Source organism: Anomaloglossus baeobatrachus, chromosome 10, assembly GCF_048569485.1.
Source record: "Anomaloglossus baeobatrachus isolate aAnoBae1 chromosome 10, aAnoBae1.hap1, whole genome shotgun sequence".
Classification (NCBI taxonomy): domain Eukaryota; kingdom Metazoa; phylum Chordata; class Amphibia; order Anura; family Aromobatidae; genus Anomaloglossus; species Anomaloglossus baeobatrachus.
In genome coordinates this window covers 157,992,476-158,018,346 of record NC_134362.1, presented here as the reverse complement: position 1 = coordinate 158,018,346, position 25,871 = coordinate 157,992,476, and the positions used below count along the sequence as shown (strand labels likewise).

Here is a 25,871-nt window from a genome sequence, read left to right as displayed (position 1 = left end):
TTGCATTTACTTAGTGTCCTCCTATGGATAAGCAGCATAACACCCATGGTCCTGTGTCCCCCAATAAGGCGTCAGAGAAAAAGCTGTTTTTTACGTTCTACACAGCAGCCTAGGCTTATATACACATTATTCTCAAAAGGGCTCACTGGTGGTGGCTGCAACTCATAAGGGAAAAGCCTGGTGACAGGTTCCCTTTAAGACTGTAAAGTACCTGTAAATGGAGGCCAGACATTGTGACTACTTCCATTCTGCTGCAGTACAAGCTTACCTAACTACACCGCATCAGCTGGTCTAATGTATTCGATGAGACACTTCTAGGGCAATGTGTCATCAAAATTACACCTATTGTTTAAATCAGGTTATTACGTTACTTCCATAATTCACATACTTCCAAAAAAGTTTCCAGCAGGCTTGTTATCATCAGAGGCAGGATTACAGTGACAGATAACGCCTTTTTATACAGCTGACAGCACGATTCACCAATCGCAATAGGCGATGTCACTGCTCCCCTTACTTTCCCACAAAATCAGAAGGATCCAGCCATGCTTAGGTTAAGGTGCTCTCCTCCTTTCTTGCAGGAAACATAAGCTCTGACGATCAAGGTGGGTTGTCCACTACGCGGACAACCCCTTGTCAATCCCTCTAAAGTAACCCTTTGCATGCCCTAAACAATTAAAGGGATTGTCCACAACCCCTTCTCAATCCCTATGTTTCCTCCTAATAAAATAACACCTATAGCAGAGTGAGGACAGTACGGATTTGTCCCAGGGATCAAATGACAATATCATGTGAGCCCCAGGAGAGCCAGTGCAGACACTGCTGGAACAACGCAGGCACAGTATGGGTGTTACAGTAAGGGTGTTATTTTATTATGGGGCAACATAGGGATGGAGAAGAAGGTGTTGACAATTCCTTTAATTGCTTAGGGCATACAAAGATTTACTTGATACAGAGAGCAGATGCACACAGGGAGCTTCATAGGCAAAATGGGACACAAGATAGAGGATGACTGCAAAAAGAGCTTGCTTAAAGGGAACCAATCACCAGGATTTTCGTATATAACCTAAAGCCAGTGCTATACTGGCACTATCAGGCCGATTCCCTACATCCCATTAGTGGTCAGCTCGGATGTTTAGGTTTTGAAATCCAAAAAAGTAAAGTTTATAAAATCAGCTGCTTGTTGAGTGACAGTTGCACTGGAGCAGATAATAAATTCATAGTTATTCCCTCCCCCTGTTAGAATTAGCATAAGCATTATACAAATGACTCACTTTGTCTAGCAGGACCTGTGGTAAGGTCATACCCATGTGACCTGGTTTCCAGCTTTGGTGGCTGAGGCTCCGCCCCTTCTGGTCACATGGGTATGACCTTACCACAGGTCCTGCTAGACAAAGTGAGTCATTTGTATAATACTTATGCGAATTGTAACAGGGGGAGGGGATAACTATGAATATATGATCTGCTCCAGTGCAACTGTCACTCAAGAAGCTGCTCATTTTACAAACTTTACTTTCTTGGATTTCAAAACCTATACATCTGAGCTGGCCACTACAGGTATGTAGAGAATCAGCCCGATAGTGCCAGTATAGCATTGGCTTTAGGTTATATACGAAAATCCTGATTGGTTCCCTTTAAGGGGTTAGCTGGGGAAGCTAGAAAGCAGCAGCTAGTCCACTGTGGCTACTACAGGAAGGCCCAGACTGGATGCACACAGGTGGAGCAGCCCTCGAGGTGGAGGTAGGCAGCTGCTTCTTTCACTGGCTAGGTCACACTACTCCCCTACTATCAACTTATCGCTCATAAAAGTGCATCTTACAGTTGCAAATATACGGTATATTAAGAGAACATCCAAGCAAATACTATACAGCTCTCACTTCAAGAAAGGGGTCCAGAAAACTATTGCTTATTTTTTGTATTTCTGAAATTCTGTGGCTCACAATAAATAGCATTTTCCTGCCTCTCTCCTGCCCTGAGGACTGTATTTTTCGGACTATAAGACACTTTTTTCCCCCCAAATATTGGGGGAAAGTAGGGGGTGCGTCTTATAGTCTGAATGTAGGGCTGCGGGAAATGAGGGTGCTGTGATTGAGCGGGTCATCGGTGGCATGAGCAGGCTGTAGCAGCGCCTGTCGTGACCACGTCGACCCGCTCATTTCATATGCACGCCCATCCTCACGCCCAGTGCTGATGCCAGCACTGACAGTTGTGCGGGGTGATGGGCGGAGAATGCGCGCATATTAAACAGCTTTCCCGCATGATCACCCCTGACAACTACAGCCTGGAGTGATCATGTGTGGCTGTATTCACTGCCCCCCGCACATCATCAGCGCGGGGTGCAGTGAATCGGTGTACTCACCGGCCACTATCCCTGCAGCACCGCGATGTCCTCGATTCTGTGCCGGTGGCGGCTGTGTGGAGACTAGTGGTGCGCACAGCGATGACGTCATTGCTGTGCGCACGTGTCCACACGCAGCCGCCGCTGGCACAGACAGGAAGACATCGCGATGCTGCAGGGATCGTGGCTGGCTCCACAATGCGGCGCTGCTCCCAGCACTGACGGGAGGAGGAGCGATGCTGCAGGGAGTGAGGTAAGGAGAGTATGAACGTTTAATTTTTTTTTATGTGCCACGGGATAGGGGCCGTATACCAGGATGGGGGTATATAGTAGGATGGTGGTATATTATGAGCAGGATAGGGATATATCGTGAGCAGGATAGGGGTATATCGTGAGCAGGATAGGGGTATATCGTGAGCAGGATAGGGGTATATTGTGAGCAGGATGGGGGTATATTGTGAGCAGGATGGGGGTATATTATGAGCAGGATGGGGGTATATTATGAGCAGGATGGGGGTATATTATGAGCAGGATGGGGGTATATTATGAGCAGGATGGGGGTATATTATGAGCAGGATGGGGGTATATTATGAGCAGGATGGGGGTATATTATGAGCAGGATGGGGGTATATTATGAGCAGGATGGGGGTATATTATGAGCAGGATGGGGGTATATTATGAGCAGGATGGGGGTATATTATGAGCAGGATGGGGGTATATTATGAGCAGGATAGGGGTATATTATGAGCAGGATAGGGGTATATTATGAGCAGGATAGGGGTATATTATGAGCAGGATGGGGGTATATTATGAGCAGGATAGGGGTATATTATGAGCAGGATAGGGGTATATTATGAGCAGGATAGGGGTATATATCAGGATCCGGCCATATGCCAGAATGGGGTACATAGCAGGATGTGGCCATATGCCAGGATGACTGTATATAGCATGATGGGGGCTATACCAGGATGAGGGACATATACTGTATATACAAGGCAGGAAAATCATTACCAGGATGGAGTATCTTAGTAGAGAATTTGGGGACATTACCCCCATAACAGTGTCAGCAGCAGATCCTCACCCCATAACAGTGTGTCATGACCACATTTTTTGCTTAAAATTTTATTTTCCTATTTTCCTCCTCTAAAACCAGGGTGCGTCTTATAGGCCGAAAAATACGGTGAGTGTCAATATAACGGATGTGTGAAGGATTATGTCCCAGTTTCCACACTGTCTGAACCAGAACGTGGAATATTTTGCAGATATAACAAATCTTGGAAACAAATTAAAATAAATAGTCAAAATATAAGACAATGCGTTATCAAAGTGATGATTTGATGCATAAATGTCGGCAGTTAAATGATTTGCTTATTGTGCAATAATTTACCATTGTTTTTCTCCTGTTTACCATTTATAAATGCAGTTTTGTGTGTGCTGTGGAAAATATCAGGGAGAACCCGTTTATTAGGTTTAGGGTGAAATGTTTTGAACGCCGTGAGATGCAAATATGACTGAGTAAATAAGGAATTGGTCATGTGTAACTAACCATTATATTTCTTTTTTATTTCTCTCAACTTTTCCTAACCATAGTATCAGTGCAGATCGTCAGTCTGATCAACGCACGTAGCCATTCTTCTTGCATCCAGGCTGCAAGCTTCCCTCCTGCTTTGCCATAGTATTTTGATGCAAAGGGAAAAGAAAAACCTCTCTTGTTGCAATATAAATGCTCTGTAATTAGAGTTGAGCGAGTACCTAACTATTCGTATTCACTATACTCATAACGAGTACTGTCTAATACTCGCGTATTCATTCCGAATAGTGTGTGCAATGCAAGTCATTGGGGAATAGTCGCAATGTAATGAGTAACCCGAATGCCATACTATTCATGCGAGTAGTGAGGAATTCCGTTACTCGTTACATTGCGACTATTCCCCATTGACTTGCATTGCACACACTATTCGGAACCAATACACAAGTACTGTATTAGACAGTACTCGTTATGAGCATAATGAGTACGAATAGTTAGGTACTCACTCAACTCTATCTGTAACATGAATGTTAACTATTCCCCATAGTAGAATATGGACTCTAAGTAACAGACTACAACTTTGGACTCAGAGGGTCTAAATTTGGCCACAGGCATTAGACCCAGATCAGCAACACATGTTCAGCGATACCAGCTGACCGCGTGATCTGTAAAGGGTGTCGACTGTCCTCACTTGAAAAATTGTAATTGTAGGGGGGGGGGGGGGGATTATTTCTAAGTATTGGAGCCCATCGACTCACATTAAACCTTTTGGGACTACTAGTGAGTAAGGGTATGTGCGCACGTTACGTTCTGCCTTCACAAATACTCTGCAGCGTTTTGTCACTGCATGTGTGTTTCAAAACGCAGCAAAAACGCAGCGTTTTGGATGTATTTTGAATGCAGAATTCATGCGTTCTGGATGCTTCCTCTCCCACAGACAGAGATGGAAAAGCATCCAAAATGCACAAAGAAGGGAATTTTGTTACTTACCGTAAATTCCTTTTCTTCTAGCTCTTATTGGGAGACCCAGACGATTGGGGTATAGCTACTGCCCTCCGGAGGCCACACAAAGCACTACACTAAAAAGTGCAAGGCCCCTCCCCTTCTGGCTATACCCCCCCGTGGTATCACGGGTACTCCAGTTTTAGTGCCAAAGCAAGAAGGAGGAAGCCAATAACTGGTTTAAACAAATTAACTCCGAGAAACATCGGAGAACTGAAAAAACCGTTCAACATGAACAACATGTGTACCCGCAAACAACAAAAAAATCCCGAAGGACAACAGGGCGGGTGCTGGGTCTCCCAATAAGAGCTAGAAGAAAAGGAATTTACGGTAAGTAACAAAATTCCCTTCTTCTTCAGCGCTCTATTGGGAGACCCAGACGATTGGGACGTCCAAAAGCTGTCCCTGGGTGGGTAAAGAAATACCTCACGTTAGAGCTGCAAAAAAAACAGCCCTCCCCTACGGGGATGTCACTGCCGCCTGCAGGACTCTTCTACCTAAGCTGGCATCCGCCGAAGCATAGGTATGCACCTGATAATGCTTGGTGAAAGTGTGCAGACTGGACCAGGTTGCTGCCTGGCACACCTGTTGAGCCGAAGCCTGGTGACGTAATGCCCAGGACGCACCCACGGCTCTGGTTGAGTGGGCTTTTAGCCCTGAAGGAACCGGAAGCCCCGCAGAGCGGTAGGCCTCTAGAATTGGTTCTTTGATCCATCGAGCCAGGGTGGCTTTAGAAGCCTGCAATCCCTTGCGCGGACCAGCGACAAGGACAAAAAGTGCATCGGAACAGCGTATGGGCGCCGTTCGGGAGATGTAGATTCTGAGTGCTCTCACCAGATCTAGCAAACGTAAGTCCTTTTCATACCGGTGAACCGGATGAGGGTAAAAGGAAGGCAAGGATATATCCTGATTAAGATGAAACGAGGATACGACCTTGGGGAGAAACTCCGGAATGGGGCGCAGCACTACCTTGTCCTGGTGGAACACCAGGAAAGGAGCCTTGGATGACAAAGCTGCCAGCTCAGACACTCGCCGAAGCGATGTGATCGCGACAAGAAACGCCACTTTCTGTGACAGTCGAGAAAAGGAAACGTCCTTTAGAGGCTCGAAGGGCGGCTTTTGCAGAGCAACAAGTACTCTGTTCAGATCCCATGGATCTAACGGCCGCTTGTACGGGGGCACAATATGACAGACCCCCTGTAGGAACGTGCGCACCTTAGGAAGACGTGCTAGACGCTTCTGAAAAAACACAGACAGTGCCGAGACTTGCCCTTTAAGGGAACTGAGCGACAAGCCCTTTTCCAACCCCGATTGCAGGAAGGAAAGAAAGGTGGGCAATGCAAATGGCCAAGGGGATACTCTCTGTGCAGAGCACCAAGATAAGAAAATCTTCCACGTCCTGTGGTAGATCTTAGCAGACGTTGACTTCCTAGCCTGTCTCATTGTGGCTACGACTCCTTGAGATAATCCTGCAGACGCTAGGATCCAGGACTCAATGGCCACACAGTCAGGTTCAGGGCCGCAGAATTCTGATGGAAAAACGGCCCTTGGGACAGTAAGTCTGGTCGGTCTGGCAGTGACCACGGTCGACCGACCGTGAGATGCCACAGATCCGGATACCACGATCTCCTCGGCCAGTCTGGGGCGACGAGTATGACGCGGCTGCAATCGGATCTGATCTTGCGTAACACTCTGGGCAAGAGTGCCAGAGGTGGGAAGACGTATGGGAGCCGGAACTGCGACCAATCTTGAACTAATGCGTCTGCCGCCAGAGCTCTTTGATCGCGTGACCTCGCCATGAATGCCGGGACCTTGTTGTTGTGCCGGGACGCCATTAGGTCGACGTCCGGCACTCCCCATCGGCGACAGATTTCCTGAAACACGTCCGGGTGAAGGGACCATTTCCCTGCGTCCATGCCCTGGCGACTGAGGAAGTCTGCTTCCCAGTTTTCTACGCCGGGGATGTGAACTGCGGATATGGTGGAGGCCGTGGCTTCCACCCACATCAGAATCCGCCGGACTTCTTGGAAGGCTTGCCGACTGCGTGTCCCCCCTTGGTGGTTGATGTATGCCACCGCTGTGGAGTTGTCCGACTGAATTCGGATCTGCCTTCCTTCCAGCCACTGCTGGAAGGCTAGTAGGGCAAGATACACTGCTCTGATTTCCAGAACATTGATCTGAAGGGTGGACTCCTGCTGAGTCCACGTCCCCTGAGCCCTGTGGTGGAGAAAAACTGCTCCCCACCCTGACAGACTCGCATCTGTCGTGACCACTGCCCAGGATGGGGGCAGGAAGGATCTTCCCTGAGACAATGAGGTGGGAAGGAGCCACCATTGTAGAGAGTCCTTGGCCGTCTGGGAAAGAGAGACTTTCCTGTCCAGGGACGTTGACTTCCCGTCCCATTGGCGGAGAATGTCCCATTGAAGTGGGCGCAGATGAAACTGCGCAAAGGGAACTGCTTCCATGGCTGCCACCATCTTCCCGAGGAAGTGCATGAGGCGCCGTAAGGGGTGCGACTGGCCCTGAAGGAGGGATTGCACCCCTGTCTGTAGTGACCGCTGCTTGTTCAGCGGAAGCTTCACTCTCGCTGCTCGAGTATGGAACTCCATGCCAAGATACGTTAGTGACTGTGTCGGTGACAGATTTGACTTTGGAAAGTTGATGATCCATCCGAAAGTCTGTAGAGTCTCTAGCGTAGCATGTAGACTGAGTTGGCATGCCTCTTGAGAGGGTGCCTTGACAAGTAGATCGTCTAGGTAAGGGATCACCGAGTGTCCCTGAGAGTGCAAGACTGCTACCACTGCCGCCATGACCTTGGTGAAAACCCGTGGGGCTGTTGCCAGACCGAATGGCAGAGCTACGAACTGAAGATGTTCGTTTCCTATCACAAAACGTAGAAAACGTTGATGTTCTGTAGCAATTGGCACGTGGAGATAAGCATCTTTGATGTCTATTGAGGCAAGGAAGTCTCCTTGAGACATTGAGGCCACGACAGAGCGGAGGGTTTCCATCCGGAACCGCCTGGCGTGCACATGTTTGTTGAGCAGCTTTAGATCCAGAACAGGACGGAACGAGCCGTCCTTTTTTGGAACCACAAAGAGATTGGAGTAAAACCCTCGCCCTTGTTCCTGAGGCGGTACAGGAACCACTACTCCTTCCGCTCTTAGGGAGTCCACCGCCTGCAGCAGGGCATCTGCTCGGTCTGGATGTGGGGAGGTTCTGAAGAACCGAGCTGGAGGACGAGAACTGAACTCGATTCTGTACCCGCGCGACAAAATGTCTGTCACCCACCGGTCTTTGACCTGTGACATCCAAATGACGGAAAAGCGGGAGAGCCTGCCCCCGACCGGAGATGCGGAGGGGGGGAGCTGGAAGTCATGAGGTGGCCGCTTTGGAAGCGGTTCCTCCATTTGCTTTCTTGGGGCGCGCGTGAGCCCGCCAGGAATCTGAGCTTCTTTGCGTCCTCTGAGTCCCTTTGGACGAGGAGAATTGTGTCTTGCCCGAACCTCGAAAGGACTGAAACCTCTGCTGCCACTTTTTCTGCTGAGGTTTGCTTGTTCTGGGCTGGGGTAAAGAAGAGTCTTTACCCTTGGACTGTTTAATGATGTCAGCCAATGGTTCGCCAAACAGTCTATCTCTAGATAAAGGCAGGCTGGTTAAACATTTTTTGGAACCAGCATCTGCTTTCCAGTCCTTTAACCACAAGGCTCTGCGCAAAACTACCGAATTGGCGGACGCCATTGAGGTGCGGCTGGTAGATTCTAGGACCGCATTGATAGCGTAAGACGCGAACGCGGACATCTGCGAGGTAAGGGACGCCACTTGCGGCACCGCTGGATGTAAGATAGCATCCACTTTTGCTAAACCAGCTGAAATAGCTTGGAGTGCCCATACGGCTGCGAATGCTGGAGCAAACGACGCGCCGATAGCTTCATAGACAGATTTTAACCAAAGGTCCATCTGTCTGTCATTGGCATCCTTAAGTGAAGCGCCATCCTCCACTGCAACTATGGATCTAGCTGCAAGTTTGGAAATCGGGGGGTCAACTTTTGGACACTGGGTCCAGCGCTTGACCACATCAGGGGGAAAAGGAAAACGTGTATCCTTAGAACGTTTAGAGAAACGCCTTTCTGGATGAGCGTCGTGTTTCTGGATTGACTCTCTGAAGTCAGAGTGATCCAAGAAAGCACTTAATTTACGCTTGGGATAGAGGAAACGAAACTTCTCCTGCTCTGCAGCTGCCTCCTCTGCTGAAGGGGCTGGGGGAGAAATATCTAACAGTCTATTGATGGCTGAGATAAGATCGTTTACCATGGCGTCCCCATCCGGGGTATCCAGATTGAGAGGGGTTCCAGGATAAGACTCCTGATCACTCTCATCAGACGCATCACAGGGAGACTGATTGCGCTGAGACCCTGAGCAGTGTGATGACGTTGAGGGTCTTTCCCAGCGAGCTCGCTTAGGGTGGCTGGGGCTATCATCTGAGTCATAATACTCAGCCTGTGAAGCCGGGGACCCCCTTGCAGTCTGGATTAAATCCAACTGAGGGGGATTAGAGGACAGAGACCTCGCCGTGTCCATAGACTGAGCCCCAGGCATGGATTGCAAAGCTTCAAGGATTTTTGCCATAGACACAGACATATTATCCGCAAAAACTGCAAAGTCTGTCCCTGACACCGGGGCAGGACTTACAGGCGTCTCAGCCTGGGTCACTATCTCTCCTGACTCCGGCTGGCGAAGCAGCACCGGATCTGAGCATTGCACACAATGGGGGTCCTTGGAGCCTGCTGGTAGAGCAGCCCCACATGCAGCACACGCAGTGTACACAGCCCTAGCCTTGGCAGCCTTGCGTTTTGCAGATGACATGTTGCTGCCTCCTCAGAGTGATCTGGGTATACAGCCAGGAAGCGACCTCACAGTGCAAGCAATAAGGAAATATATATATGTCCAGTGACACAATACACTAATACACACTGAGGCACCAGAGGGGCCAGCTGAAACGCCGCTTACCGCCCGCTTAAGAGCGGGTGTGTGATCTCCAAAGCCCCCTAGTCCAGGTCTCCCAGAGCCTTGCGTCCTTCCTCCAGCCAGACATGCATGTAATGGCTGCCGGCGTCCTGAGAGAGGAGGGGGGGCGGGCCCTGGGCGTTCCTGGCTAAGAGCGGGAAGCCTGCTTCCCTCAGTGCCTAGTGAGAGGGCTGGAGCATGTAAATCAGGCTCCAGCCCTCGTCGCTGCCGTGAAACAGCGTCTCTCCCCTACCCTGATTGACAGGGTGGGGGCGGGAACGAATCGGAGCTGCCGGCGTCCTAGGCCGCAAAAGCCGGGGACTAGATTTATAAACGCCACCGCCGTAAAAGCGCGGTCGGCGTGTCCCCGGCGAACTAAAAGTCACAGCAGCGCCGCCGGTCCAGCGGGGGTCGGCGCTGCGTTCCCACACACAGAACAAAGTCCCCCAGTAAACTGTAGAGACACTAGCTCTAGCGTTACGGTCCCCGGCGCACTACAACACCCAGCCAGCCCGGAGTGTGTCTGTGCCTGCCGGGGACACAGAGTACCTGTATGATGCAGGGCCATGTCCCTGATGGTACTCCTGCTCGGCATCCACCAGGTTCTATGGGTCTGTGGATGGAGCCCGGCGTCAGAGCTTTGAGGCCGGCAGGATCCCACTTCCACAGAGCCCTACAAGGGGATGTGGAAGGAAAACAGCATGTGGGGCTCCAGCCTCTGTACCAGCAATAGGTACCTCAACCTTACAACACCATCAACGGGTGAGAAGGGAGCATGCTGGGGGCCCTATATGGGCCCTCTTTTCTTCCATCCGAAATAGTCAGCAGCTACTGCTGACTAAAATCTGTGGAGCTATGCGTGGATGTCTGACCTCCTTCGCACAAAGCTTGAAAACTGGAGTACCCGTGATACCACGGGGGGGTATAGCCAGAAGGGGAGGGGCCTTGCACTTTTTAGTGTAGTGCTTTGTGTGGCCTCCGGAGGGCAGTAGCTATACCCCAATCGTCTGGGTCTCCCAATAGAGCGCTGAAGAAAGACGTGACATGTTGCTTTTTAAAACGCAGCAATTGTCAAAAGTTTGGCATCCAAAACACGGTTTCAAAACGCAACGTGCACATGGAATATGCTACATTCTTACAGACTTTGCTGGGGACGCAGAACACGTGTTTACGCTGGTTTACAACGCTGTGTAAACGCATGAAAAAACACAACGTGCGCACACAGCCTTATATTAATGAAAATGGGAACTATAGAAACCTGCTGTTAATGTATTCATCATTTCCAACAGGAATAACAGAGAAACGGCACAACACAAAGTTATCAGACATTATGCTGCAGAATTGTCATTTCACTAAGTAGACATGTCAGGAGAACCCCTTTAATTTATATTGAGTCTATGGTAATAAACACCATTAATTTTAGAACAGCCATACACAACATTTACATTTTTTTTTTTGCAGTGTAATATTTCCCAGTTAATAATTTGAACTCTAATTTAATAGGTTTTATAAAAAATACTGCAAACTAACTATACAGCCAAAGCAATAAAAGAGGGCATCTGTGTATACTGCTGCACTATACTAAGATGTAACTGCAGAGAACAATGAGCCCTTAATGATCAGATGGAATCAGAAATCTTACCTCGAGCAGCAGCACAAGGAAGACTAGCCATTTTCCAATACACATCTAATATACCACAGCTAAGCCGGCAGTGCTGGTGACATTAGGTACCCCTGGGAGGTGCTCTTACCTATGTACATGCTATACTCCTATAGACTTACATCTGATCCTTGCTGATAGCAACTATCACACAGTCGGAAGGTCTCTCCTTGTGGTATTCATCCTGTATCTGCTGGTAAAACTTCAGATAAAGCTTCTCTCTGCGATCATCAGAGTTGAACTGTTTGCCTATGTTAAAAAAAAAATGTTTGCATTAGTGCAACACGTACCAATAACTGAATACGCAGCATGACGATACTACAAGGACAGGTCTAGAATGTCTGCAACAGGAGTAAGGCCAAACTGTATAGCACCTCACCAGTGCAGGCAAGCGTCATGGCTCAAAGCAGAAGGGGAAACAATGGCGAAAAGATGAGACAAAGGTATCAAATATATTCATCGTACACTATATGCTCTTAGGTCAGAATAATCTGGAGGCGCCATCATGTCATAGGTGGAAAATAGCAAAATTTTACATCTAATACTGAACTGCTTGGTTGGAGTATCTTATGTGCGTGCTACAGAGCTGGGCAGGTGTGTGTGTGTGTGTGTGTGTGGGTGCGCTGCAGAGCTGGGCAGGTGTGCACACAAAGACACACCGAAGAACTCTGTGCACATAAGGGCACACTGAAGAGCTGATAGTGTGTGTGATATATATATGCATGTGTATATACATACATATACACATGTATATATATATACACTAGAAGGTGGCCCGATTCTACGCATCGGGTATTCTAGAATTTACGTATTGTGTAGTTCATGTATGAGAGAGATTATATATATATATATATATATATATATATATATATATATTGTTGTTGTGTGTAGTTACCAAGTGTTTGTGTGGGTGTGGTGTGTTTTGGGGGGAGGTATGTTTTGTGCAATGTGTGTGTTGTGCGGTATGTGCGTATATTTATGTATGCCGCGGTGTTTGTGTGTTGGGTGTTGTGTGTGTGCGGCGTTGTCTGTGTGTGTGGGTGTCTGTGTAGGGCAGTGTTTGAGGTTCCCAGTGTGTGTGTGTGTGTGGTGTGTTGTGTGTGTGTGTGTGTTGGGGGGAGGTGTGCACCTCCCATCGTGCTCCATCCCCCATGCTGCGCATCCCCCATCGTGCCCCATCCCCCATGCTGCGCACCCCCATCGTGCTCCATCCCCAATGCTGCCCAACCCCCATCGTGCTCCATCCCCCATGCTGCGCACCCCCCATCGTGCTCCATCCCCCATGCTGCACACTCCCCATCGTGCTCCATCCCCCATGCTGCGCACCCCCATCGTGCTCCATCCCCCATGCTGCGCACCCCCATCGTGCTCCATCCCCCATGCTGCGCACTCCCCATTGTGCTCCATCCCCATGCTGTGCACTCCCCATTGTGCTCCATCCTCCATGCTGCGCACTCCCCATCGTGCTTCTTTCCCCATGTTGCGCACCCCCCATCGTGCTCCATCCCCCATGCTGCGCACCCCCCATCGTGCTCCATCCCCCATGCTATAATAGTTCTCCTATTATACTCAGAGAGGAGTATATTAGGAGGACTATAATAGGAGGAGTAGTCCTGGGAGAGAGGAGTATAATGCCGGCTCCCTGCACATGTGTACTGGGAGTCGGTGTACGCTGGTAACTATGATACACATCGGGTAACTAAGGGACCTTAGTTACCCGATGTGTATAATGGTTACCAGCGTTCACCGGCTCCGTCACGATCCCAGCATCGCAAGGTTATGTCTGACGCTGCTGGGATCGTGAAAGAGCCGGTGTACACTTGTAACTATGATATCCGATGTGTATAATGGTTACCAGCGTACACCGGCTCCGTCACGATCCCAGCAGCACAAGGTTATGTCTGGCGATGCGTGCGGAGGGCCGAGGCGAGCGGGCAATCCATGCGGAGGGCGGGTCCAGGCCGAGGCGAGCGACCAATCCGTGGGGGGGGCGGAGGCGAGGCGAGCGGCCAATCCGTGCGGGGGGCGGGGCCATGGCGAGCCCAGCGGCCAATCAGCTTTGTGTCACCGTAAGGACACAATTTTGGAGCAAGACAGACAGACAGACATAATAAGGCAATATATATATATATATATATATATATATATATATATATATATATATATATATATATATATATATATATATATATATATATATATATATATATATATATATATATATATATATATATATATATATATATATATATATATAGATATGTTGCAGAGCTGGGCAGGTGTGCGCACAAACGGGCACACTGAAGAGCTGTACACGTGTGTGTGAGACTATACACTCATACATGCAGCAGTTAGCTGTGTAAATATGTACATACTGAAGAGGTGTGTTTATCTACTGTGCATGCAGCAGAGTTGTGTGTATACATACTTTGTTTGCATGTATGTTCACACTTGACAGCTGTATGCATCCACTCTGTGTACTGCACAGGTGTGTGCACCTATTTATGTGAATGTATCCCTGCATATGCATGTAACACAATGTACATGCTATGGAGGAGCACTGACCTAACTTTTCACCCTAATCTACCCTAGGGCCTGAAAAGGTGTGGTACCAACCTCTTTACGTATTTACATCACCAAAAATGTTTTAGACGGTAGTAAATATGTTTTGCCATTTTCTCATGTCTAAACCAGGGATGCTGTCTTGTGTGTCGCAGTTTGAAAAATATGGTATAGACACTTATATTTTGTTGTTTGACAATAGGGGCATAATGTCCATTACTTACAGTGAATCGCCAGTTTCGAGCATCTATTCTAGATGTTGGCCAAAAATAAAATGCATTAAAGGGAACCTGTCACCAGTTTTTTCACTAATAAACTAAAAGTATCCCCTTCTGCATCTCCTGGGCTGCATTCTATGAAGATGCACCTTGGCCCTGACTCCCCTTCCAGACCCCAAAAATAACTTTAGAAAACTTGTCCGTTAGGTATGCTAATTACCTGTGTTGGCCAGATGGGCGGGCTCATTTTCTGCTCCTGTCCCCCCTCCTGCCGCTGTTCGCAGTCCTCCTTTCTTGATTAACGTGATGATGCCTTCGTCATCATCCTCGTTGCAGTTTCAAATCTCGCACCTCTGCAGTCATGTCCGCTCGCGCAGGCGCAGTTCACTCTGCCATATTGCGGGCAGAGCAGAAAACAGCTGCCCTTGCTCGTGCCGGTGAGCTAAATGCGCAGGCACAAGATTATGGGTGGGTACAAGGATGACGCTGGTGAGGTCATGCACAGCGCAGACCATAATCTCGCGCCTGCGCATTTAGCTCACCGGCGCGACTCGCGAGTGAGGGTAGCTGTTTTCTGCTCTGCCCGCAATATGGCAGAGCGAACTGCGCCTGCGCGAGCAGACATCACTCTGCACAGCACGAGATTTGAAAATGTGACGAGGATGATGACGGAGGCGTCATCACGTCAAATCAAGAAAGGAGGATGGCGATCAGCGGCAGGAGGGGGAAAAGGAGCAGAAAATGAGCCCGTCCATATGGCCTACACAGGTCATTAGCATACATTAGGGCCAAGTTTTATAAAATTATTTTTGGGATCTGGAAGGGGAGTCAGGAAACAAGGTGTACCTTCATAGAATGCAGCCCAGGAGCTGCAGAAGGGGATACTTTTAGTTTAATAGTCAAAAATCTGGTGACAGGTTCCTTTTAAAACACTGCTGTACATACATCTGCCCCAACAGTACAATTACCGTAAGAGTGGTCCCGACTTACTGTTTTGTGAGTACTGATATCGCTCACAGTATTCCTCTGTTCCTGAAGTAAAGATATGTTTCTTTCCAAAAAGTTCCTCAAAGCTGGAAAACCACAATGCATTAATATATATCACAATACACATTTGCAGTACTTGGAACGTTTCGCATCTAGCATCATAATATCACAGATATAAGCTTCCACTGAAATTTTGGTGCTGGATACTGTCACTGACGGCACACACTGTATGCAGACACTCAGCACAGTGCATATACATGGAGTCATCACACCGGTCCACGTGTAGAGGAAGAATCCGGGGTGGAACTTAGGGCATCAATTCGGTCACTGCAATGGAAGACAAAATCTTACAAGCATGCCGACAGCGTGAACCTCTTACTTGCTCTGTTCCTCCAAATCTCTGCTATACTGCTCCGAGAACGAGGCCTTCTGGCTTGGCTTGTATGGATTAATGCTAAGAATAAAAAATAGTAATAAATTACTGTCTATAAAAAACTGCATTACACACTTATTGATTAACAGAGCTATCTACTCCTACTGATAGGACTTTATATAAAGGGCTGTTTGCATCATGGTAGCGGCAGCCCTATATAGTCATGTCTGATTAACCCAAAACCGGAAGGATGAAATGCCTGTGCACCTCCTGCCCATGTTCCCTCCTATTAAGTCGGTTTTTTCAGGAACTTCAAAAGTTTATTCCGCGCCTTTCACTTACACCTCAGGTGGTAACGGCTTTTGCTATTTTGCTTGTCAGTTTTTATACACTGCGTATTGAGCACACACAAAAAAAGTCAGTAGACCAACGATGCAATTAAGTGTATGAATGGGGCGAACCCTAATGTGCAAACTGCAGTTTTGCAGCAGAAATTGGAGCGATTTCTGGCATGGAAGAACGGAATTTTGTTTACTTACCGTAAATTCCTTTTCTTCTAGCTCCTATTGGGAGACCCAGACAATTGGGTGTATAGCTTCTGCCTCCGGAGGCCACACAAAGTATTACACTTTAAAAGTGTAACCCCTCCCCTCTGCCTATACACCCTCCCGTGCATCACGGGCTCCTCAGTTTTGGTGCAAAAGCAGGAAGGAGGAAACTTATAAATTGGTCTAAGGTAAATTCAATCCGAAGGATGTTCGGAGAACTGAACCATGAACCAAAAGAACAATTCAACATGAACAACATGTGTACACAAAAGAACAAACAGCCCGAAGGGAACAGGGGCGGGTGCTGGGTCTCCCAATGGGAGCTAGAAGAAAAGGAATTTACGGTAAGTAAACAAAATTCCCTTCTTCTTTGTCGCTCCATTGGGAGACCCAGACAATTTGGACGTCCAAAAGCAGTCCCTGGGTGGGTAAAAGAATACCTCGATAAAAAGAGCCGAAAACGGCCCCCTCTTACAGGTGGGCAACCGCCGCCTGAAGGACTCGCCTACCTAGGCTGGCATCTGCCGAAGCATAGGTATGCACCTGATAGTGTTTCGTGAAAGTGTGCAGACTAGACCAGGTAGCCGCCTGACACACCTGCTGAGCCGTAGCCTGGTGCCGCAATGTCCAGGACGCACCCACGGCTCTGGTAGAATGGGCTTTCAGCCCTGAAGGAACCGGAAGCCCAGAAGAACGGTAGGCTTCAAGAATCGGTTCCTTGATCCACCGAGCCAAGGTTGACTTGGACGCCTGCGACCCTTTACGCTGACCAGCGACAAGGACAAAGAGCGCATCTTAACGGCGCAGGGGCGCCGTGCGAGACACGTAGAGCCGGAGTGCTCTCACTAGATCTAACAAGTGCAAATCCTTTTCACATTGGTGAATTGGATTAGGGCAAAATGAAGGTAAGGAAATATCCTGATTGAGATGAAACGGGGATACCACCTTAGGGAGGAATTCCGGGACCAGACGCAGAACCACCTTATCCTGGTGAAAAACCAGGAAGGGGGCTTTGCATGACAACGCTGCTAGCTCCGACACTCTACGGAGCGATGTAACCGCCACTAGAAAAGCCACCTTCTACGAAAGACGTGATAGAGAGACATCCCGCAGCGGCTCAAAAGGTGGTTTCTGAAGAGCCCTTAGCACTCTGTTAAGATCCCAAGGTTCCAGCGGCCGCTTGTAAGGTGGGACTATGTGGCAAACTCCCTGCAGGAACGTGCGGACCTGCGGAAGTCTGGCTAGACGCTTTTTGAAAAAACACGGAAAGCGCTGAAACTTGTCCCTTGAGAGAGCCGAGAGACAAACCCTTGTCCATTCCGGATTGAAGGAAGGAAAGAAAGGTGGGTAAGGCAAATGGCCAGGGGGTAAAACCCTTATCAGAGCACCAGGATAAGAAGATCCTCCAAGCCCTGTGATAGATCTTGGCGGACGTTGGTTTCCTGGCCTGTCTCATAGTGGCAATGACATCTTGAGATAACCCTGAGGACGCTAGGATCCAGGACTCAATGGCCACACAGTCAGGTTGAGGGCCGCAGAATTCAGATGGAAAAATGGCCCTTGAGGTGCCACAGATCTGGGTACCACGACCTCCTCGGCCAGTCTGGAGCGACGAGGATGGCGCGGCGGCAGTCGGACCTGATCTTGCGTAACACTCTGGGCAGCATTGCCAGAGGAGGAAACACATAAGGTAGTCGAAACTGCGACCAATCCTGAACTAACGCGTCCGCCGCCAGAGCTCTGTGATCTTGAGACCGTGCCATGAATGCCGGGACTTTGTTGTTGTGCCGAGACGCCATGAGATCGACGTCCAGCGTTCCCCAGCGGCAACAGATCTCCTGAAACACGTCCGGGTGAAGAGACCATTCCCTTGCGTCCATGCCCTGGCGACTGAGGAAGTCTGCTTCCCAGTTTTCTACGCCCGGGATGTGAACTGCGGAGATGGTGGATGCTGTGGCCTCCGCCCACAGCAGAATCCGCCAAACTTCCTGGAAGGCTTGACGGCTGCGCGTGCCGCCCTGATGGTTGATGTACGCGACCGCCGTGGCGTTGTCCGACTGTATGCGGATCTGCCTGCCCTCAGCCAGCGATGAAACGCCTTCAGGGCTCCTAGATACACTGCCCTTATCTCCAGAACATTGATCTGAAGGGAGGACTCTGTCGGAGTCCAGGTTCCCTGAGCCCTGTGGTGGAGAAAAACCGCTCCCCACCCTGACAGACTCGCATCCGTCGTGACCACAGCCCAGGATGGGGGCAGGAAGGATTTTCCCTTCGACAGAGAAGTGGGAAGGAGCCACCACTGAAGAGAGGTTTTGGCTGCCAGGGAAAGAGAGACGTTCCTGTCCAGGGACGTCGACCTCCTGTCCCATTTGCGGAGAATGTCCCATTGGAGTGGACGCAGATGAAACTGCGCAAAGGGGACTGCCTCCATTGCTGCCACCATCTTCCCCAGGAAGTGCATGAGGCGCCTCAAGGGGTGTGACTGGGCCCGAAGAAGAGAGTGCACCCCTGTCTGCAGCGAACGCTGTTTGTCCAGCGGTAGCTTGACTATCGCTGAGAGAGTATGAAACTCCATCCCGAGGTAAGTCAGTGATTGGGTCGGTGTCAGTTTTGACTTTGGGAAATTGATGATCCACCCGAATCTCTGGAGAGTCTCCAGAGCCACGGTCAGGCTGTGTTGACATGCCACCCGGGAGGGTGCTTTGACTAGGAGATCGTCCAAGTAAGGGATCACCGAGTGGCCTTGAGAGTGTAGGACCGCCACAACGGATGCCATGACCTTGATGAAGACCCGTGGGGCTGTCGCCAGGCCGAACGGCAGTGCCACAAACTGAAGGTGTTCGTCCCCGATGGCGAAACGCAGGAAGCGTTGATGCTCTGGTGCGATCGGCACATGGAGATAAGCATCCCTGATGTCGATTGATGCTAGGAAGTCTCCTTGGGACATCGAAGCGATGACCGAGCGGAGAGATTCCATGCGAAACCATCTGGTTCTCACATGTCTGTTGAGCAGTTTGAGGTCCAGAACGGGACGGAATGATCCGTCCTTTTTTGGCACCACGAACAAGTTGGAGTAAAACCCGCGACCACGTTCCTGAAGGGGAACGGGGATCACAACTCCTTCTGTCTTCAGAGTGTTCACCGCCTGAAAAAGTGCCTCGGCTCGCTCGGGGGGGCGGAGATGTTCTGAAGAAACGAGTCGGGGGACGAGAGCTGAACTCTATCCTGTAACCGTGAGACAGAATGTCTCTCACCCATCGGTCTTGGACATTTGGCCACCAGGCGTCGCAAAAGCGGGAGAGCCTGCCACCGACCGAGGATGCGGTTTGGGGAGGCCGAAAGTCATGAGGAGGCCGCCTTGGAGACGGTGCCTCCGGCGGCCTTTGGAGGACGTGACTTAGACCGCCATGAATAAGAGTTCCTCTGGCCCTTCTGTGGCCTGTTGGACGAGGAAGGTTGGGACCTGGCTGAGGGCCGAAAGGACCGAAACCTCGCTTGAATTTTCCGTTGCTGAGGTCTGTTTGGCTTGGACTGGGGTAAGGACGAGTCCTTTCCCTTGGATTGCTTAATAATTTCATCCAATCGCTCGCCAAACAATCGGTCGCCGGAAAATGGCAAACCGGTTAAGAACTTCTTGGAAGCAGAGTCTGCCTTCCATTCGCGTAGCCACATGGCCCTGCGGACTGCCACCGAATTGCCGGACGCTACCGCTGTACGGCTAGCAGAGTCCAGGACGGCATTCATGGCATAGGATGAAAATACCGACGCCTGAGAAGTCAAGGACGCAACTTGCGGAGCAGAGGTACGTGTGACCGCATTAATCTCAGCCAGACAAGCTGAGATAGCTTGGAGTGCCCACACGGCTGCGAAGGCCGGGGCAAAAGACGCGCCTGTGGCTTCATAGATGGATTTCATCAGGAGCTCTATCTGCCTGTCAGTGGCATCCTTGAGCGATGAACCATCTGCCACTGATACTACGGATCTAGCCGCCAGTCTAGAGACTGGCGGATCCACCTTGGGACATTGAGCCCAACCCTTGACTACGTCAGAGGGGAAGGGGTAACGTGTGTCATTAAGGCGCTTATTAAACCGCTTGTCCGGAAATGCTCTGTGCTTCTGGACAGCCTCTCTGAAGTTAGAGTGATCGAAAAACGCACTCCGTGTACGTTTGGGAAACCTAAACTGGTGTTTCTCCTGCTGCGAATCCGACTCCTCTATAAGTGGAGTTGGGGGAGAGAGATCTAGCACCTGGTTGATGGACGCTATAAGGTCATTGACTATGGCGTCCCCTTCAGGTGTATCAAGATTGAGAGCAACGTCAGGTTCAGAGCGCTGAGCTGCGACGTCCGCTTCATCCTCCAGAGAGTCATCAAGCTGAGACCCCGAACAGCGTGATGAAGTCGGGGAAGATTCCCAGCGAGCCCGCTTAGCCGGTCTGGGACTGCGGTCCGTGCCGGAGTCCTCCCCGTGAGACCTAGGGGCCACCCCAGGAGCACGCTGCGGCGCAGCCCGAGAGGGGCCTGGGGGCGATGATCCTACAGTGCCCGGGGCCTGTGTAAGGACCGGTCTGGACTGCAAGGCTTCTAGTATCTTAGCAGACCATCTATCCATAGACTGAGCCATGGATTGTGAAAGCGACTCAGAGTTTCTCAGCCAAAACTGCAAACTCTGTCCCTGTCACCTGGATAGGGGCAGCCGGCGGTTCTACCTGAGTTGAGGGTCCCACCAGTGCCCGAGGCTCCGGCTGAGCGAGTGCAACAGGGGCCGAGCATTGCTCACAGTGAGGGTAGGTGGAACCTGCAGGTAACATAGCCGCACAAGAGGTACAGGTTGCAAAATAACCCTGTGTCTTGGCACCCTTGCTCCTTGTGAACGACATGCTGCTGTCTCCTAGGAGGGTGATCACTGAGGGTATATAGCCAAAAGCAAAAACAATGCGGCCGAACAAAGAAAATGTATACAGATATATATATAAATATATACACTTCGGCACCCTGGGGGGACCAGCACCGGTGACCGGTGTGGCTTACCGACCGCCCAAAGCGGTTGTGTGTCCACCAGATTCCCTGCCTTGGGCCTCCCAGAGCTGCAGAGCTCGTTCCTGAAATCCTCCACCGGCAGAATGATTGTAAAAATGGCTGCCGGAGCTCTCAGGGGAGGAGGGGGCCGTGGGCGGCGACTAATAAAGTGTGGGAATCTGGTGCCCCACAGTGATCAGTGAGGGGGGAGGAGGATACCTAAAGTATGCTCCAGCCCTCACAGTCGACGTCAGGTCGACCGTCCCGCCCTTACCCCTGACTGGCAGGCCCGGGGGCGGGAGTTATGGTACTAGGCCGCAGAAGCCGGGGACTAAATTTAATACCGCGGCCGACAAACAGGCACGGTCGGCACGGTAGTCCCGGTCGTCATAAAAATACAGCAGCCGCTGCAGTGTCTGTGACACTAGCGCTCCATACACCGTCCCCAAGGGGACACAGAGTACCTTTTGGATGCAGGGCCTGTCCCTGATGATATTAAGTCTCCTGTCCGTCAGATTCCCACAGGGGCTGCGGAGGGAGCCCGGTCCCAGTGCCTGGATGACCGGTTAGGATCCCACTTCTCCCAGAGCCTCTAAGGGATGGGGAAGGAAAACGGCATGTGGCTCCAGCCTCTGTACCCGCAATGGGTACCTCAACCTTAACAGCACCGCCGACTTAGTGGGGTGAGAAGGGAGCATGCCGGGGGCCCTGGGGCCCTCTTTTCTTCCATCCGATATAATCAGCAGCTGCTGCTGACTAAAATGTGGAGCTTGAGTGAATGTGTGCCTCCTTCAACACAAAGCATAAAACTGAGGAGCCCGTGATGCACGGGAGGGTGTATAGGCAGAGGGGAGGGGTTACACTTTTTAAAGTGTAATACTTTGTGTGGCCTCCGGAGGCAGAAGCTATACACCCCAATTGTCTGGGTCTCCCAATGGAGCGGCAAAGAAAGTGAAATTCATGTGCCATTTGTATGGTGCCTATAAGAAAGGTGCACTCGTATCATAAAACTAGACACGACCTGCAACTCACACCTGTTCAGCAACAATGTATTTGTTAAGTCCACAATGGATGAGTCATATAAAAAAACAAAACAAAAAGGGGGAAACTGCCTCTTGGATTGATTGGCTTTTTAAGTCTTCATTTTTTTTTTTAGATCACAAAATCCTGTTACTTTCCTATTAGGGTTAATTGGCCACAAACTCTTGAATCCCTTCCAGAAGACAGAGAAGAAGAACACTTACTCTAGGAGACGAGGAATCCAGCTTGGCTTCCTGAGGAAACAAAAGCGCAATTAATGGATTAGCCAAAATGGACGGTTGTTGCACAGTGAGTGAGTTGGTCAACACGGATGGTTGTTGCACAGTGATTGGCCAACACATATGGTTGTTGCACAGTGAGTTGGCTAACACGGATGATTGTTGCACAGTGAGTTGGCCAACACGGATGGTTATTGTACAGTAAGTGAGTTGGCCAACACAGATGGTTGTTGCACAGTGAGTTGGCCAACACAGATGATTATTGCACAATGAAGGAGTTGTTCATCTGAGTAGACCAGGGCAGTAAGTACAGTTACTATTAGGTGACAAGCCCATCCGCTTATATAAACAGGAGAGGTCAGCAAAGTTGGGCACATCAGACAGCGCACACAGAAGAGAGACCCTGCAGGAGCTGTTGCTTCCACTACACATTCCCTCCAGAGTGTATCCAATGCCCCACAAAGGGCTCGGCACCCTCTTAGTATCCTGAAGGACAGAACACAGAGGGACGACTGCCAAAAGGAGATTCCGCAAATAGATAGAAAACGGAGGGACTTATTTCTGATGTCATAAGATGTCCCTTGAAGGATCCTGATGGGCTCTGCATTCACTTCCATGGGAGTGCAGAAAATTTAAGGAGCAAACGGGCTTTGAAGTCCTACAGAAGTGACTGCCACCGCTTCAATCCCGGTGTAACGGGCCAGAGTGTACCCACTGTGCAGACTATACGTGGGGTTAAAGTGGCCTAGGCTAGATTATACTCTGGGGTATAAATTAGCCTAAACCGAAACATACCCCTCCGGCCATGTTATACCCCCATCAGTAATATTGAGTGATTAACACAAGAATTACTTAAATTTTTCAGCATTTTATTGTGGATTCAGCTTTGTCAGGTCAGTTGAGTGAGAAAGCTGACAAATCTTAAAACTCTAAAACACAGACTTATTACTTCAAGCAGAAAAACTTGACTGTTCATAATATAATAAGGTCTTGAAACTTCAGGATATTTGGCAGTCAGCTTTTAGTGAGAACCTCCCCCCCCTCATGATAAAGAATCCCTCTGTCTGTTTGATATGGCTTAGGCTGCTTTCACACATCCGGCTGTAGCAGTGCGGCACAATCCGGCGCTCTGCTGAAAGAAACGAAACCTTTTTTTTTGCCGCTGGTTTCGTTTTTTCCAGCATTGACTTGCACTGGCGCCGCATGGGCTTGCGTTCCGTCCGTTTTTTGCCACATGCGGCAGATTTAGCCGATGCGGCGGCCGGATGGAACGTTCCCTGGCACGTTTTTTTGCTCCGTCAAAAAAAAAAAAAACCGCATCGCGCCGCATCCGGCCGATGCGGCGCATTTTTCAATGCATCCCTATGGACGCCGGATGTGGCAAAAACCGCATCAGGCCGCCGCATGCGGTTTTGTCTACTGCGCATGCTCAGTAGCATGCCGCAAGCGGCAAAAACTGGACGGGCCGCATGTAAAGAAGGGAATTTTGTTACTTACCGTAAATTCCTTTTCTTCTAGCTCTTATTGGGAGACCCAGACGATTGGGTGTATAGCACTGCCTCCGGAGGCCACACAAAGCAATTACACTAAAAAGTGTAAGGCCCCTCCCCTTCTGGCTATACACCCCCAGTGGGATCACTGGCTCACCAGTTTTAGTGCAAAAGCAAGAAGGAGGAAAGCCAATAACTGGTTTAAACAAATTTACTCCGAGTAACATCGGAGAACTGAAAACCGTTCAACATGAACAACATGTGTACCCGCAAACAAACCAAAAATCCCGAAGGACAACAGGGCGGGTGCTGGGTCTCCCAATAAGAGCTAGAAGAAAAGGAATTTACGGTAAGTAACAAAATTCCCTTCTTCTTCGGCGCTCTATTGGGAGACCCAGACGATTGGGACGTCCAAAAGCTGTCCCTGGGTGGGTAAAGAAATACCTCATGTTAGAGCTGCAAAGACAGCCCTCCCCTACGGGGAGGCAACTGCCGCCTGCAGGACTCTTCTACCTAGGCTGGCGTCCGCCGAAGCATAGGTATGCACCTGATAATGTTTGGTGAAAGTGTGCAGACTCGACCAGGTAGCTGCCTGGCACACCTGTTGAGCCGTAGCCTGGTGTCGCAATGCCCAGGACGCACCCACGGCTCTGGTAGAATGGGCCTTCAGCCCTGATGGAACCGGAAGCCCCGCAGAACGGTAGGCTTCAAGAATTGGTTCTTTGATCCATCGAGCCAGGGTGGCCTTAGAAGCCTGCGACCCTTTGCGCTTACCAGCGACAAGGACAAAGAGTGCATCCGAACGGCGCAGGGGCGCCGTGCGGGAAATGTAGATTCTGAGTGCTCTCACCAGATCTAACAAATGTAAGTCCTTCTCATACCGATGAACTGCATGAGGACAAAACGAAGGCAAAGAGATATCCTGATTAAGATGAAAAGAGGATACCACCTTCGGGAGAAACTCCTGAATGGGGCGCAGCACTACCTTGTCCTGGTGGAAGACCAGGAAGGGAGCCTTGGAAGACAGCGCTGCTAGCTCAGACACTCTCCGGAGAGATGTGATCGCTACCAGAAAAGCCACTTTCTGTGAAAGCCTAGAAAGTGAAACCTCCTTCAGAGGCTCGAAGGGCGGCTTCTGGAGGGCAACTAGTACCCTGTTCAGATCCCATGGATCTAACGGCCGCTTGTACGGGGGAACGATATGGCAAACCCCCTGTAGGAACGTGCGCACCTTAGAAAGTCGTGCTAGACGCTTCTGAAAAAAGACTGATAGCGCCGAGACTTGTCCTTTCAGGGAGCCGAGCGACAACCCTTTTTCTACCCAGATTGCAGGAAAGAAAGAAGGGTAGGTAATGCAAATGGCCAGGGAGACACTCCCTGAGCAGAGCACCAGGATAAGAATATCCTCCACGTTCTGTGGTAGATCTTAGCAGACGTGGGCTTCCTAGCCTGTCTCATGGTGGCAACGACCCCTTGGGATAATCCTGAAGACGCTAGGATCCAGGATTCAATGGCCACACAGTCAGGTTCAGGGCCGCAGAATTCCGATGGAAAAACGGCCCTTGGGACAGTAAGTCTGGTCGGTCTGGGAGTGCCCACGGTTGGCCGACCGTGAGATGCCACAGATCCGAATACCACGCCCTCCTTGGCCAGTCTGGGGCGACGAGTATGACGCGGCTGCAGTCGGATCTGATCTTGCGTAGCACTCTGGGCAAGAGTGCCAGAGGTGGAAACACATAAGGGAGCCGGAACTGCGACCAATCTTGCACTAGGGCGTCTGCTGCTAGGGCTCTTTGATCGCGAGACCGTGCCATGAAGGTTGGGACCTTGTTGTTGTGCCGGGACGCCATCAGGTCGACGTCCGGCCTTCCCCATCGGCGGCAG

At 50.1% G+C, this 25,871-nt stretch overlaps 1 protein-coding gene across 1 annotated transcript in view; it reads right to left on the bottom strand.

The window, feature by feature from the left end:
- The window catches only part of LOC142255256 (uncharacterized), a 75,267-nt gene that overhangs the window by 26,062 nt on the left and 23,334 nt on the right, over nucleotides 1-25,871 (bottom strand). The window contains exons 2-5 of the mRNA XM_075326783.1: nucleotides 22,483-22,512; nucleotides 15,679-15,753; nucleotides 15,303-15,385; nucleotides 11,655-11,781 (exon numbers count right to left, since the gene is read on the bottom strand). Coding sequence (XP_075182898.1) covers nucleotides 11,655-11,781; nucleotides 15,303-15,385; nucleotides 15,679-15,753; nucleotides 22,483-22,512 — 315 coding nt within the window. The remainder of the gene's footprint in view (nucleotides 1-11,654; nucleotides 11,782-15,302; nucleotides 15,386-15,678; nucleotides 15,754-22,482; nucleotides 22,513-25,871) is intronic.